We start from the raw sequence: 14,720 nt of genomic DNA, 5'->3' as shown, positions 1-14,720 counted from the left end.
CAGGCCACACGAGACTGATCCAGCTTGGAAACCTGTAACCTAATCTGTGATGATCCTACCATGAAACCAGAGGGTTAAGGGGTATATCAGAGATGTTTTTAAAATTGTCTTTGGATACAAAGATGCAAATTATAAATACCTAAATAAACCGTGATGGAGAATTAAAAGGGACACTTGATTAGGAAGCCACTTAGTTAGATGGGACAGGGTGTGGTGTGAGAGTAAGGAAAATACATAGTTGGCTTGCTTACTATGGGCAGGTTAAATTGTCTGGTGCTGTGACATTTTCTAAGAGTATGACAGAAAAATTATGAGACTTAATAAAAGCGTGAAAAGAGACTATGATGAAGTGGGCACATTATATATGGTATGTGCCTGTGTATGCTTCCTCCTTGTCATTTCCCCTTCTAAACAGTGCTGATAAAGGTTATTTTACACATGTATTTTTTCAGATCTTTAAAAAATATAGAATCTGATTATCATATATGGTGTCAGTTTTCATGAATGATAATATAAAAGTAAATGCATATTCCTAAAATACCTACAAGAAATAAGCTCATAAGGGACTGGCTTCCATTTCTGATATTTCCAGAGATGGTTATGATGGATTAAGAAAGTAGGGCTATCCGCTTCTTTGCAAAGTTCAGGATTTCAGATCGATTGGGCTAGCAAGTTTACTAGTTGAGTAGGGGGAGCCTTTAGATTTTTGCTAGCCAATTCAGAGGTATAAGGTGAAGTTTTTCCAAAAAGTATTGTTCAGAGAACTCCTCCTTGAAAGATAATCCAAGTTTTCTTCCATCCAGATTTTCTTGTTTATACTCGAGAAATGGCAAAAGAAAAACCAAACAATAAAAAAGCATGAGCTTCTGGAAAAGGCTCATAAAATTAATTTGGCTCACAGGACATAAAAGTCTTTCTCAGAAAGAAAATCGTGTCTTAGATTTTGAAGAGCCTGGAATTACACATTAAGACACTTTATCAAAGTTTCTGGTTTTTGAAGCTTCTTAAAGTTTAACCCCAAATCTGTACCCTCTCATGATCACATTTATTCCACAGGTGATTTTAAATTTTTCTGAAGAATTTTAACTGGTGCATTATGTTGTATTTTTATTCCTTTTCTGTCACTTCAAGCAGTGGAACATCCAGGAAAATTCAAATGAAGTTACCTCCTAGTTGCTTTTTAACAAATAGGCAGAATGTGGATATTTGTTTTTAGAGAGACAGATGTCAAATATTTTCTTTAATGCTATCCAGTAAGTAATAGTCAAGTACTTAAAAAGCTTATTGTGAGTTCTGCTACTAAGTTTGCAATACATAAATAAAATATATGTACCCCTCAGTATAACTTTTGCTGTATTTAACTTATAGTAACATATTGCTTTTCATTTATTAGTTATTTTCTGCAGTGTATGTATCTATCTGTTGAATGCATGGATTTTGTACTTTGAAATACTTTTCTTTTCATTTTATCAAAACTTGTTCCGGGTTTTTTTTTTCTGGCAGAGCCTCATGCAGGATTTCGAATAGCTTTCAACATGTTTGACACAGATGGAAATGAGATGGTGGATAAAAAGGAATTTTTGGTGGTATGTACATGATATACTGTATTTTCTAATAATTAAACATTGCTTACTTATATGTTATGTTTTTTGTTGTTAGGATATTAATGTAATAATACTTCAAATAATGTTTATATTATGGAAGTATAAGTTATATTGTGTTTTTAAAGATGAATATAGGTGGAAGTTTGGAATTTGTCAGGTACTTTGTACTTGGTGGATAATAATCCCTCCTGAGATTATGTTGTGCAACAAATACTCAGCTTCTCCTGCTGGCCACCTTGCCGCAGCTCTTTACCATAGGATTTCCTTTTTATCAGTTTGAACTCACCGTTCCCTTCTCCTTTTCTCTCCACTCACTATTATACTTTAGGTGTGTGGACCCACTCCCCTGTCCCCTTCCTTTTCTTTGACCAAGAGCTTTGACCTCTGATCTTCCTCTCCTGTTACATGGTCTGTCAGAGTCTGTAGTTGCTTACTCATTTTCCCATCTGCCCCTTCCAATTTGGGGTTGTTTTGGTTTTGGTTTTTTTTTTTTTCTCTTACTTCTGTGTCCTACATCTGTTCCTATGGCAAAATGCTTTCTCTGTTTTTTTCTGAAATAAAAAGTAATGATAATTTATTTCTTAGAGTAGCAAAATCTCCCTTTAATATCAATGTTCAATTCTGCCGTTCTATATATTCTCCTGTTTAAAAGTAGGAAAAAGAGGTGGCATATAAAGAATTGTTTTATTTATAATACTGTTTAAATCTCTAGCTCACATTTAATTAGAAATAATAGGTAGGTAATTCATTGTGATACTTATTTTATATAGCTCTCTCTAAGGCAAGAGATTTTCCTCATTTTCCATGTACAGAAAATAAGCCTTAAACAATTAATTTATCTGGGGCATGATTTCAGCAGTCGTCTCTCTACAATGCAAGAACTTTACAGGTGATCTTGTCCTTTGTTCATACATAAACAAGTTAGAGCACTGAGTGGCCTGAAATGACATTAGTGTGAGACCAAAGCTGGACTCTAACAGAGTCCTTCAGGACTGCTCCCATGTTGTTTACAGCCCAGCAGTTTCCATCTCTGTCTGTCTATGCCTCAGGCTCACTGTCTTGTGTCATAGAGATCAAAGGAAACTGTGACATTAGACACATTTAACTCAACTGTGAATTGCCAGTACCAAAGAATGTATTTTTCCTTGTGAAAAATTCTGCCATCAGAAAATATATCTAGAGTAGATTAAATGGTGTTGAAACTATTTTGTTTATTTTTAGTAGGTACTTAGCATAGACTAATATGTAGGTGACTCAATTCTGATGGAATTTGGTTCCTGATTTATTTCCTTATAGCTTCAGGAGATATTCAGGAAAAAAAATGAAAAGAGAGAAACTAAAGGAGATGAAGAAAAACGTGCAATGCTGGTAAGACATACTTTATAGTAGTTTCAGTGGGTTTTTCCAGGTGAGAATTATTTTGTACATGTTGAAACAATGTAACATTTAAAATTTGGATCTTTTCCCTTATTGAAAACTTTCTGAAGGTTTAATGTAATAAAATTACTTCAGTATCTTATACATCAATATCAATATTTATGTTAAATATTGATATTAAATATCTGTACCCACAGTCATATTCATTATATCATTTTCATCCATACTGTTGTTATCTGTGAGATTTGAAGGGTATATCTTATAATAGATTAATAAGATCATTATGCATGTAAAAATTTAAAGGTGAATATGCAAAGGTTTAATTATGTGAATGAATTTAATGATAATGTAACATAATGAATGGCAAATATAAGGAAGTAATATGGGCTTTCTGCATTTCTTAGGAATAGTATAGATTCTTCTTCTGGGTTACATATTAGTGCTTTGTTCTGAAGTTGGAATTGACAGCATTTTATCCTTTCAGTCTTCATTTTTTTGTCCCAGATAGTTCAGTCTTCATAACAGGCCAGTTTACATAATAAAAATAACAGATTGGCCCTAAGTCCTTATTATCAAGTACAAGGGTAGATGCTTTTCATGCATCTTGTCAATTAATCTATCCAACAACCTTCCTGTTTTACATAATTAAGGATGAGGAACTGATTATTATAAAGTTTAAATACTTTATCCAAAGTTATAATACTGTTCAATGGCAAAGTCACAATTTGAACCTATGGTGGCCAGCTGTGAATTCTGTACTTTTATCCATCTTCAGTTATTCATATGCTACTTAAATACCAGAAGTATACTATGTTTTTGTTAATATATAATAGATATTTAACAAGAAGTATAATTCTAGTCGTTAGCATTTTAAAAATACATACATTGGATAACAAAGGGAAAGAAGAAAGGGAGGACTCGCACACAACACAGAAGAGAAAGCTATAGTGCTACAAAAAACACAAGATAAATGAGTATTTCATAATAGTGATGGAAATCACATTAGCTTGGATTAATTAGGCAATATCTAGGTAAATTATGAAATCTGTATTAGATCAGCTTTTCATAGATGATCTGTCTTATGTCAATGATACATTCCTTAGCAAATATATTGGGAAAGAAATGTAGTTTTAAAGAACAAGTAAAAATAACACATGAGTTGTGTATAACTATATTATATATGTAAAGGATTTCATTGCAGTAATTGATCTCAAAGGCACTGTTAATTACCTAGTTTAGTTCTCAGATGTCCCTTCCAGGGATTCTGAAGCAGTCTTTAGTTTGCCTCTCACTGACAGCACCATTCAGCAGTGAGTGCTCTACAAATCCTCGTTACTGTACTTGATAGTGACAGCACTGGCTTCAGTGCATTAGTCATACTTTATAATCTGAAGTTATTTTATACTGTTTTGTCTATAGGGGATCAAGTAAAATGCAAATGCTTTTGTCAGAGTGATACAAACAATAGTAAACATGTACATGTGTTCTAAACAGTAGGTTGAACTTGAAGCAACTAAAATTTGCCTTATAGTAAAAAATAAGAAAAAGCCCCAAAAGAAAGTAAACCAGACTCTTGAGCCTGGTTTGGAGGGTTTGAATATTACCTGTGCCTGTGTAATCTTCAGCAATATTCTTAACCTCTCTGTCTCGATATTTTTAGTTTTACAGTTGAAATGATAGAATAATTTTATAAGGATTAAATGAACTAAAATGCTTAGCTACCTACTAGTAGAATATATAATTATAATAATAAACATTAAAATGTTAGCCAGTAGCCTTAATAACAACTTCAAGGTTTCTTTAACCAAAACAAAAAAAGCTTATCCAAATCAAAATTTTAAAATACTTCTGTGTCAATAAAAGTCTGAAATGGCCACTGTGTACTAAGGTCTGTGCTAAGACCACACAGAGGGTCCTTCTCATGTAGTCCTCACTTCTCCAGGTAAGTATTAATACTGCTTCACAGACTCTGTTGTCATAACCACCATGGTAGAGAGTAGGTTCCAGAGTAGGCCTGTCATACCATTGTCACCTCCATGCTGCTGAATCTAGCAATCCCATCGTATGGAAGATCCTGAAACCTCTCTACAAACCTACATGCTTAAGGGGAGCATGTTTACTCACAGCTGTGGTTTTCTCACGTACAATGAAAATGGTTGAAATGAACCAAATTCATTTAATGTTTAATTATATTAGATTTTAAAAACTTTGCTACTCATCTTTAACATTTATCTCACATGTGTGTGTGCTTTATAGAGAATGTAGCATAATGATTTGCCCTTCCTAATTGATTATTTTGTCGTCTTTTTCTTTTTTTCTTTTGCTGTACTTGGGTTCATTCTGAAATGTGACACTTCATTTGGCCCTTTGTGCTCTATGTCAGCGTCTTCAACTGTATGGATACCATTCTCCTACTAATAGTGTATGTACAACACTTTAAATGTTCTTTATGTATATAGCCCTCACCTATTATATTAGATAACGTTATTTCTTTATAGAAAGCTGTATCTGCTATTTAAAATGTTTTGGAATTTGTTGAATACAGTAAGATGCAATCAAGCCAAAATAATTTCTTAATTTATAAGACAAAAATATAGAAAACAATTGTATATCTTTATTAGTTATGTATCTGTAAATTAAAATAAATGTGAGTGAAAAAGTGCCACCAGAAATTCTGGTAGAGTAATTGAAATTTTATATTTTTCAGCAATATCTGAAGTGTCATACAAAAATAATACAGCAGATAGGCTTGCTTCCTGAAGAACATGGGTATTTTAAAATCAAAATCTAGACTTGGTCAGTTCCAATAAAAGCCTGTTAATAGACTTTTAAATTCTCCATTATCATCTTTTCTGAAACTCTGTTGCTTGTCTACTTTCTCTGGTCTATTAAAAAGATGTATAAGATGTATAAGATGCTACTCATTACATTACTACACAAATCAACTGTGAACTTCATGCTTTTGTTGTGAAAATTTCTATAAATGCCCTAATTGTGACATTTCTGTTCTCTTGAGAACAGTTTATTGGTTAGCCCAGCACCTAAGAACCTGCTCAGAATAGACCTGATCCTTTCCTATAAACATGTGTAGTTAATTTAATTTCCCCAGCTGTCCTTCAAGCCTGTAGAAATTCCACCAGAAAACTCGTTGAATTCAGGGGCAAGTGTTTAAGGTACCCAATCCTAAAAGTAGGCATATCACCTCTGTGCTGTTTAATTAGCTACTCTAAACTATAAAAACACTTACTTTAGATTTGAACACATATTGGAGACAGTTTCAGCATAAAGCACAGGGAATCCTGCCTGTTCATAAGGAAGAACAGGGACTAATTGGAGAGTCTGTGGGACTCACATACCTAATTGTTTAAATTTGTCTAAGAAATGGGAAACATTTTCTATAGAATGTACTGCTGTTTCCCAGTAAGAGAAATTTTAATTGATGTTTCTCTGATAATCATTTAAAATTTTGTAAGAACTTATAAAGTGAAAATCTCACCTTAGAATATCACATGTACTTTTAAACATATGGTTAATAGTATTTATGACTTTATGGTTTATTTTCCATGTCATTGTATGAGCCACTTTTTAACTGTGGCAGTTTTAATGGTTCCTTTACTTTCTTAAGTAGTTACCATGTAGTTCCAACTGTGCAGACTTCACAGCCTCAGGCCTTAAGAGATTCTCAATAGCCACATTTAAACAGTGTATATTTTATTCACATTATCCTTGACCAGGAAAACATTTTCTTATTTTGTTGGTTAGCACATTTTTCATTTGGTTTTATTGAGGACAGCTTCTGTCCATATGTAAAATGCACATGAATATGATGTTGTATAACTTCATGTTCTAATCCACATTCTCAAGTGGATTATATAATTTAACTCTTTTAAGAATTTGTTTGATTTTTAGGAACTTTTTCCTATAAGAGAAAGTCTCTTATCAGTTAGTGATGATTATCCTCAAGTCCTTCAGGAAGGAGGCACTTCCTGGAAGTGGGATCTGAACATGAAGACAAACACTCTGACCTCTCAAGTAGCCTGTTCCAGGTCTGCCTGTGTTAACCCTTCCTGCTGCAGTAGAAGGCTGAGGCTGTTCCCTTTTGTCTGTGAATATAGTAGTTTCCTTCAGTAGCACTTCTGCTGTGAATAACCCAGACTGCTTTATATTTCTCATGTAGTCAGTCTTGGTTATTTTCCACAGTAATGAAGACATACAAAAAATTCAAAGAATAAGTAATTCAAGTAACCAAGACCAAGAATGTTTGATTTCAACATCCCTTATATGACTTTTTTAGACTATGTTTCTTAACTACCCCAATTATATTTCTATCAGAAAATGTGTCAATTTTTAATACCATTTCTCTGGTATTTCATCACATGTTGAAATATGTTTTATGAGCTAAATGTTGATATTCATAAATAATCATTAGTTTAAAAGAATGTCTTCTCTAGTTTATGATGCAGAGTTATAATATATATGTACATATATTTTACATATATATTGCCATACATGCTAGTTATATGTTTTCAGTCTTCTCTGTCATGACTGGCAGTTTTGTCTGCTTGATCTGTCAATTGATATATTAACCTCTGAGCCATCTTTCCAGCCCTTGTCAATTGGTATATTAAATAAATGTTACAATTACAGATTAACTGTCCATTCAAAATGTTCTTCATTTTTATTTATCTATTTTGATACATTATTACATGTATAAGAATATAGATTAATTAATTATGTCTTAGCTAAATTTCTGGTAGGTACTATACTAGATTTCTGGGGGGTTGCCTTATAAAATCTTTAGTTTAGTTATACATATAGACTACCTTTTTAATTAATATGTTAGGTTTTTTATTATTGTTTCCTGTAATAAAGCTTTTCCTGATTTTAAAAATATTTTAGCTCAAAATTAATGGAAAAAATGAATAATTATAAACTAGCTCAGGAAATACAATGTTGCTATATCCCTTCATACTGTCCCTGGTCATGGGTCATGATTCTTCTGTGTCCCCAAAATGATCCCTGCTTCTGTGGTTTATTGAAAGAGCTTTGCTTCACTACCTGTGCATTCTGAAACTATACTTTAGTTTTACTCATTTTACACCTTATATGAATGGAGTCATTGGAGGTAGTTCTAACTCGTCTCCTTTATTGCTGCAAGCAGTGGCTTTATCAGTTATCTATCGAGTGAACATGGTACTAGTTCAGCTTGTAACAGACTGTCTTTTGCTGGGCAGTTCCAGCCCCTGTGTATGCAGTGAAAGTGCTCCATGGGTTCTTCCTGTATGGCTACACCAGATATTGAAAATCTGTACTCAGAAGTCTGAGCAAGAGCATTCTTAAATGGAGTCTTTTCCCCAGCTGAGAGTGTGTGGCACTGGAGATTGTGGTGACGTTGGTCTTTGATGGCACTGTCTCAGCTCACTGTGCACAATTACCAGGACTTGCATTCATTGCTTTTGTACTATCAGTACACGTCTCGATACAAAACCAAAGGCAGATAGTATCTGTAAGAGTCTTTAAGATGTGTCTGGGTTAGCTTTTGCCTGGCCTTTTCATTTATTCACACTGAGCAAGCTGCTGCGAATGACTGGTCTCTCATCAACAGTAGCCTACTCTACCTTTTCAGCTTTGCTTTTCTCATTAACTGGGAAATTGTTAATGGTATATTTTGTGAATTGTACTCGTCTCTCTTTCTCCTAGCTGATAGTCTGTGCTCTTTAACTAGAAAATTCAGTTGATGTACATTACTATGATCGCTTTCTGAGGTGGAATTTAATTATTTTTCTCTGTTTAAGTCGTTCTTTTTTCCTAGCTTTACCTTTCCTTCTTTAGATTAACTGAAATTTATTTTTTCTTTAAGTTTAGAAGACACTTAATATATTTCTATGTTTGCCTTCCAAATTTTTTATGAATATACCCAAACTAATAAAGTGTTAGGCAATATCTGTATGCTCTTCCTTAGTAACAGAGACCCTTAGGATGGTTAACTATCTCTGATGCTTCTCAGCACAGATAATTGAATTCTTGTATAGTATCTGCATTATTCTTTTTTCTGATATCTCAAATTAGATATTTTGAATACATACCATCAGTATCTGTGATAATGTCACATTGAAACTTGGGCTGCCTTTGTACTCCTGATTCTCCAGCCTCAGCCTCTCAAGTGCTGGGTTACAGATGTGTGCCACCACTCCTGGAAGTCAGGGTTCATTTAGAATTACCTACATATTTACCATTCTTTACTCAATTTCTGTTTTGGAGCTAAGGAGATGGCTCCATTTATAAAGTACCTACCCTTCTGAGTTTTGATTCCCAGAATCCACATGAAGGTCGGTTAAGTGGGACATGTGTGTAATCCCAGCACGAGGGAATGTGGGACAAGAATGGTTGGAACCCTAAAGCTCATGGGCCAGCCTCGCAAAACTGATGAACTTTAGGTACAGGATCTTGTCTCAAAAAATAAGGTAGGGAGTGGTGAAGCAGGAAGATAACTAATGTTGGCATCTGCCCTGTGCATGCATCATGCATATGTATATATGCATGTGTACCACTAGTCCACACAATTAATTTAATCTTACCTCTTTCTAAACCTTTTAGTCTAATACTCTAAAATGCATCATCAAGAGCAAGTCCCTTCATGAATTAAAAGAGAAAATGATGATTTAGCAATATAGCTCAGTGATAACTCTACCATTGAACTTTAGCATGTCTAAGGCCCTAGATTCAATACACATCACAACCAAAGAGAAAAACAAACAAACCTCTCTGTGAAAATGTTTTTATTCTATCTTAATATATGCTTCTCAGCATGTGATGATAAGATTTATACACTGTTGTTTCACTTCTATAAATGAAATTAAAAGCCCAATTCTGAATGTAATTATTTTTCTTTCGTAGGTAAGCTGGGACTCCTCCCAGCCCACCTTTCCTCCCCCCCTTTATTGAAAATAGATTTTGCTCTCATATAATGCATCGTGATTACAGTTCTCCTCCCTCTACTTCTCCTAGTTTCTCCATACCTCCCCTCCCATATAGATCCATGCCCTTTTTCTCATTAGAAACCATACAGGCTTCTAAAGAATAATAATGAAATATAATAAAATGAATACTAACACATCAGAATTGGACAGTACAAACAAACAGAAGGGTGTGTTAGTTTTGATAGCATCCCCTTTAGGGCAGAGTGTTCCAGGGTTTCTCACTCTCTACATAATGTCTGGCTGTGGATCTCTGTATCTGTTCCCATCTGCTGTAGGAGGAAGCTTCTCTGATGATGGTGGAACAAAGCACTGATCTCAGTGAGTATAGTAGACTGTTGTTGAAGTCTTCCTTGTCTTTGTTATTCTGTAGTCCTGCTTCAGTGAGCCTCTATGCCCTGCTTTTATCTATGGTGGGTGTTTTTGAGCTTCAAAAACAGGACATTGTTTAATTATTGAGAACTCATTGTCTTCACCTGACGGCAGTTCCCATCTTTCTCCTCCACCGCTTTCTAGACTTTCATGGACACTCATTTTGTCTTACATGTCTGTTAGCTTCTCTCTGCGAGTTTGGCAGACCTGGTGAAAACTAGTCTTAACAACATTAAATTGCAATTCCATGATTACTAAGGTTTTTTTTTTCTTGTTGGTTGCCTGCTTGCTTGACACAAAATATAAAGATAATTTTATTAGGTTTTGGTTGTGGTTTAAGTGTGTAAAGTATTTGCATTTTTAGTCATGGATAGCTTTGGGGAGTCATTCTGCTTATCACAGTGACAGATCACTAAGTCTTTCTTTTGAACAGCCTTTGACCTTTCTTTCCTCCATCTCTGCACTCCTATCACAGATATCAGTGATGGGATTTTAGAGAATTACTTGAATAGGACCCTGCTTTGGCAGAAAAAAAGAAAACAACTTAGCAAAGTTTAAGAAATCCCATTAATGCCGGGCAGTGGTGGCGCACGCCTTTAATCCCAGCTCTCGGGAGGCAGAGGCAGGCGGATCTCTTTGAGTTCGAGGCCGGGCTGGACCGACAGCCTCCAAAACAATACAGAGAAACCCTGTCTCGTAAAAACCAAAAAAAAAAAAAAAAAAAAAAGAAGAAATCCCATTAATATATAGTCTCTGAGTTTTAACCAAATATGAGCGACCGAGAGAGAGAGAGAGAGAGAGAGAGAGAGAGAGAGAGAGACAGACAGACAGACAGACAGACAGACAGACAGACAGACAGACAGGCAGACAGACAGAAAGGTCAGACTTGGTAGAACATCGTTTTGCCTGTTGTATTCTTTTTTGAAGTTCTATTGAACAGTCCATGTGTTCTTTTCTCTATTTTAATGAAAGTCTGCACTTGTTCCACTGGTAAAGGGCTGAAAGCTGAGATCACACAGTGAGATGTCTTCAAGAAGTCTTTAATGCTGCCTTCAGTTTATATGCAAAAGCATTGATTGGAGCTATCTGTTACAATTGTACATTTAATATCTTTCTTTAACCTGACACTTATATTCTTTATTTAACTTTTTATACATGTTACTCTCAGTTCCCTCTCCCTCCCCTTCTCTCCTGACCCCCCAATCCTCCCAATCCCCCATCTCACTCCACGCCCCCTCTGCTCCCCAGGGAGGGTAAGGGCTTTCATTAGGGATTTTCAGAGTCTGTCATATCATCCTGAGAAGGGCCTATGTCCTCCCCCATGTGTCCAGACTGAGACAACATCCCTTCCTGTGGAATGGGCTCCCAGAGTCTATATATATGCCAGGAATAAATACTGCTCTATTCTCCAAGGTCCCACAGATTGCGAAGGCCTCTTCTCTGACATCCAGGTTTGGGGCAGGGGTACAGGTGTCTGAATCAGTCCCATTCTGGCCTCTTAGTCATCTGTCTGGGGTCCACGCATTCCCCCTTGTTTAGGTCAGCTGCCTCTGTAGGTTTGGCCAGCCTGATCTTGATTCCTTTGCTCATCACTCCTCTTTACAGCTGGGTTCCAGGAGTTCAGTTCAGTTTTTAGCTGTGGGTGTCTGCCTCTGCTTCCATCAGCCACTGGATGAGGGTTCTAGGATGGCATATAAGGTGGTATATCTCATTATCATGGGAGGGCATTTAAGGTAGCTTTAATGCCAGTTGGTGTCATTCTTGTAGATCTGTGAAGATCTCACTAGTGCCAGATCTCTCCTCCAACTTTTTTTTGATTAACTTTTTTTTATCATTTTTTTATTTTAATTTTAAATAGCTTGTTTTACATGTCAATCCCAGTTCCCTCTCCCTCCCCTCTTCCCGCACTCCCCTTCCCCCCCTCCCTCCCACCCTATTGCCAAATCCTTCCACATAGGGGATATCTAGAGTCTGTCTGGCTCCCTCTATTTTGGTATCTCTCATCCTTCTCTCCTCTATTCTTACCCTGGCTCAACCTTCAAGCTCTCCCATGTCCTCCTCTCCCTTCGTCTTTTCCCCCTCTCTTTCTCCCATCTCTCTGCCCCCCCAGCTCCCAATCCAATTAAGAGATCTCGTCCCATAACCCTGATCCAAGGTACCATGCATATCTCTCTCAGGGTTCTCCCTGCTTCCCAGACTCTCTGGTGGTGGGATTGTAGGCTGGCAATGCCGTGCTCCATGTCTAAAATCCATATATGAGTGAGTATATATCATTTTTGTCTTTTTGTGACTGGGTTGCCTCACTCAGGATGGTTTCTTCTAGTGCCATCCATTTGCCTTCAAATTTAAAGATTCTAATACTAAATTTGCTCTGTATTTCTTCATTTTAAATTCTAGTTTAAGCATCTTATCTACTAGAAGATGAGGATTTTATTGCAAAGCCCTATTTATATTTTTCTGCTATTAAATCTTCCTACTAGTTTTGTGTGTTACAAAAATTCACTGTTAATTATATCATTAAAGTTATTCATTAAAAATTAAATACTACCTTGAGACCAGACATAGATAGGCATCAGTGGGAATGCCCAGCAGTCCACTGCTCTAGCATCTGTCTTTGACTTACAATAATAATAGCTGTGAAAATACTGAATCTTCCCTTAGAAGCATTGTGTTTTAAGAGATGGTATAAGATAAAACAGAAATTTAGACAGTTACAGCAATCTAAAAACTCATATTCTAGCATGATTTAGAATCTAGAGCTAAGTGAAGAATGAGAGAAAAGCTTTTGTGAGGCTATATAGCTGTTATGTTTTAAATATCTTAATTTTAATGTAAATTATACAGACAATTATAAATTTTCTAGTGTTTTTACCTGTAGGGAAGCTGAAAGAGGCAAAAAATTCTGGTAGCCTGCCATGCAGATTAATTATTCATTTATTTATTTATTTATTTATTTATTTATTTATTTATTTTGGTTTTTACGAGACAGGGTTTCTCTGTATTGTTTTGGAGGCTATCAGTCCAGCCTCGAACTCACAGAGATCCGCCTGCCTCTGCCTCCTGAGTGCTGGGATTAAAGGCGTGCGCCACCACTGCCCGGCCAGATTATTATTCTAAGTTCATAAATTTGCTTCTTTTCTCTACATGTAAAAACCTACTAGCATGGATTCACTAAGTTGTTTTCATTAGCTCTTGTGATAGCTGCCAATAAGCTATATTTTCTGGTTTAGTAAATTTAATACACCTTTTTTTTGGGGGGGGGGTTTGAGACAGGTTTTCTCTGTATTGCTTTGGAGCCTGGACGGGAACTCGCTCTGTAGACCAGGCTGGCCTCGAACTCAGAGAGATCCGCCTGCCTCTGCCTCCCAAGTGCTGGGATTAAAGGCATACGTCACCAAGCCAGGCTTTAATACACCTTTTAAAATCATGTTTTAATGTTCCCAGTGACAGATAAAATGCAAAAATGTTCAAAATATGTCAATAAAATAAGAGTTAGTTGTTAATCTAGTATCTATTGAGGTTATTTCTAGTTTGTATAAAGGAAAATGCACTATGCTACTTTTGTACTTAGCCAGTTTTCCCGGTGTACTTTGTAACTGTTTGTCATCAGCTCAGTCAGAAAAAGCAGTAATGACAGATCCTTGTCCTGGGGCCACATTGATAAACAAGCATGCATGTCTGTTAACTGTTAGCAGTGGACGGTGAAGTTTAGTTAATTATGAAGGTAGCAAAAATTAGAAAAATATCTTTGAAATATTCCTAGTGCATGCTACAGTTTTTTATTTGCTTGAAATAGAGTCCCACTGTGTTATCCAATTAGGCCCTGAACTTTTAGGATCAAACAGTCCCCTGCCTAGACTCTATAAAATATCTGGGATATGCACCATACCTCACTGATACCTGCCTTTTAAAAAGTAAGACAGAAGAAAAAGGGAAAAGTTCCATTATCCTGCAATAGGATATTTCTTTCTCTCAGTAACCAAAAGATGTATAAGCCTGATTACTTCAGCATTCATTGAACGTCTAGACAGAAGCTGATTTTAATTATTTTTGTTTAGAGTTTCAGGTTGGGCTAGTAGCTTTTGACCTTAGAAATTCCATCACACCGGCCAATAATGAGATGAAAATGAATGCCCTGCCCTTATGAGCATTAAATATACCTTATCTTTCATAGTAGACACAGCTGCCAAATCCTGGAATAGGTTTACACTTGATTTAAACAGGTGTGTGTGTGTGTGGTGTGTGTGTGTGTGTGTGTGTGTGTGTGTGTGTGTGTGTATCACATATTTACAAGCTTTGTATTAAAATTTGTATCTACTAGGTATGGATACATTTATTTTTATTTTGTTAGTCTAGCAAGATGGATGATAAGACAACTAATTTTTAATTT

General features: G+C 35.8%; 1 protein-coding gene across 4 annotated transcripts in view; it reads left to right on the top strand.

Annotated features, from left to right (window-relative positions):
* The window catches only part of Micu3 (mitochondrial calcium uptake family member 3), an 84,304-nt gene that overhangs the window by 51,329 nt on the left and 18,255 nt on the right, over positions 1-14,720 (top strand). For 3 of the 4 annotated variants that reach the window (XM_040731798.1, XM_040731800.1, XM_040731799.1), the window contains exons 6-8: positions 1,504-1,586; positions 2,901-2,972; positions 5,365-5,403. In XM_040731798.1, the coding sequence (XP_040587732.1) occupies positions 1,504-1,586; positions 2,901-2,972; positions 5,365-5,403 (194 nt within the window). The remainder of the gene's footprint in view (positions 1-1,503; positions 1,587-2,900; positions 2,973-5,364; positions 5,404-14,720) is intronic. The other variant, XM_040731801.1, reaches the window with a different exon arrangement.

The sequence above is a fragment of the Mesocricetus auratus genome, unplaced genomic scaffold (genome assembly GCF_017639785.1).
Source record: "Mesocricetus auratus isolate SY011 unplaced genomic scaffold, BCM_Maur_2.0 Super-Scaffold_100026, whole genome shotgun sequence".
Lineage (NCBI taxonomy): Eukaryota > Metazoa > Chordata > Mammalia > Rodentia > Cricetidae > Mesocricetus > Mesocricetus auratus.
The sequence above is the reverse complement of the archived record's forward strand: the minus strand, read 5'-3'. Positions and strand labels throughout refer to the sequence as shown.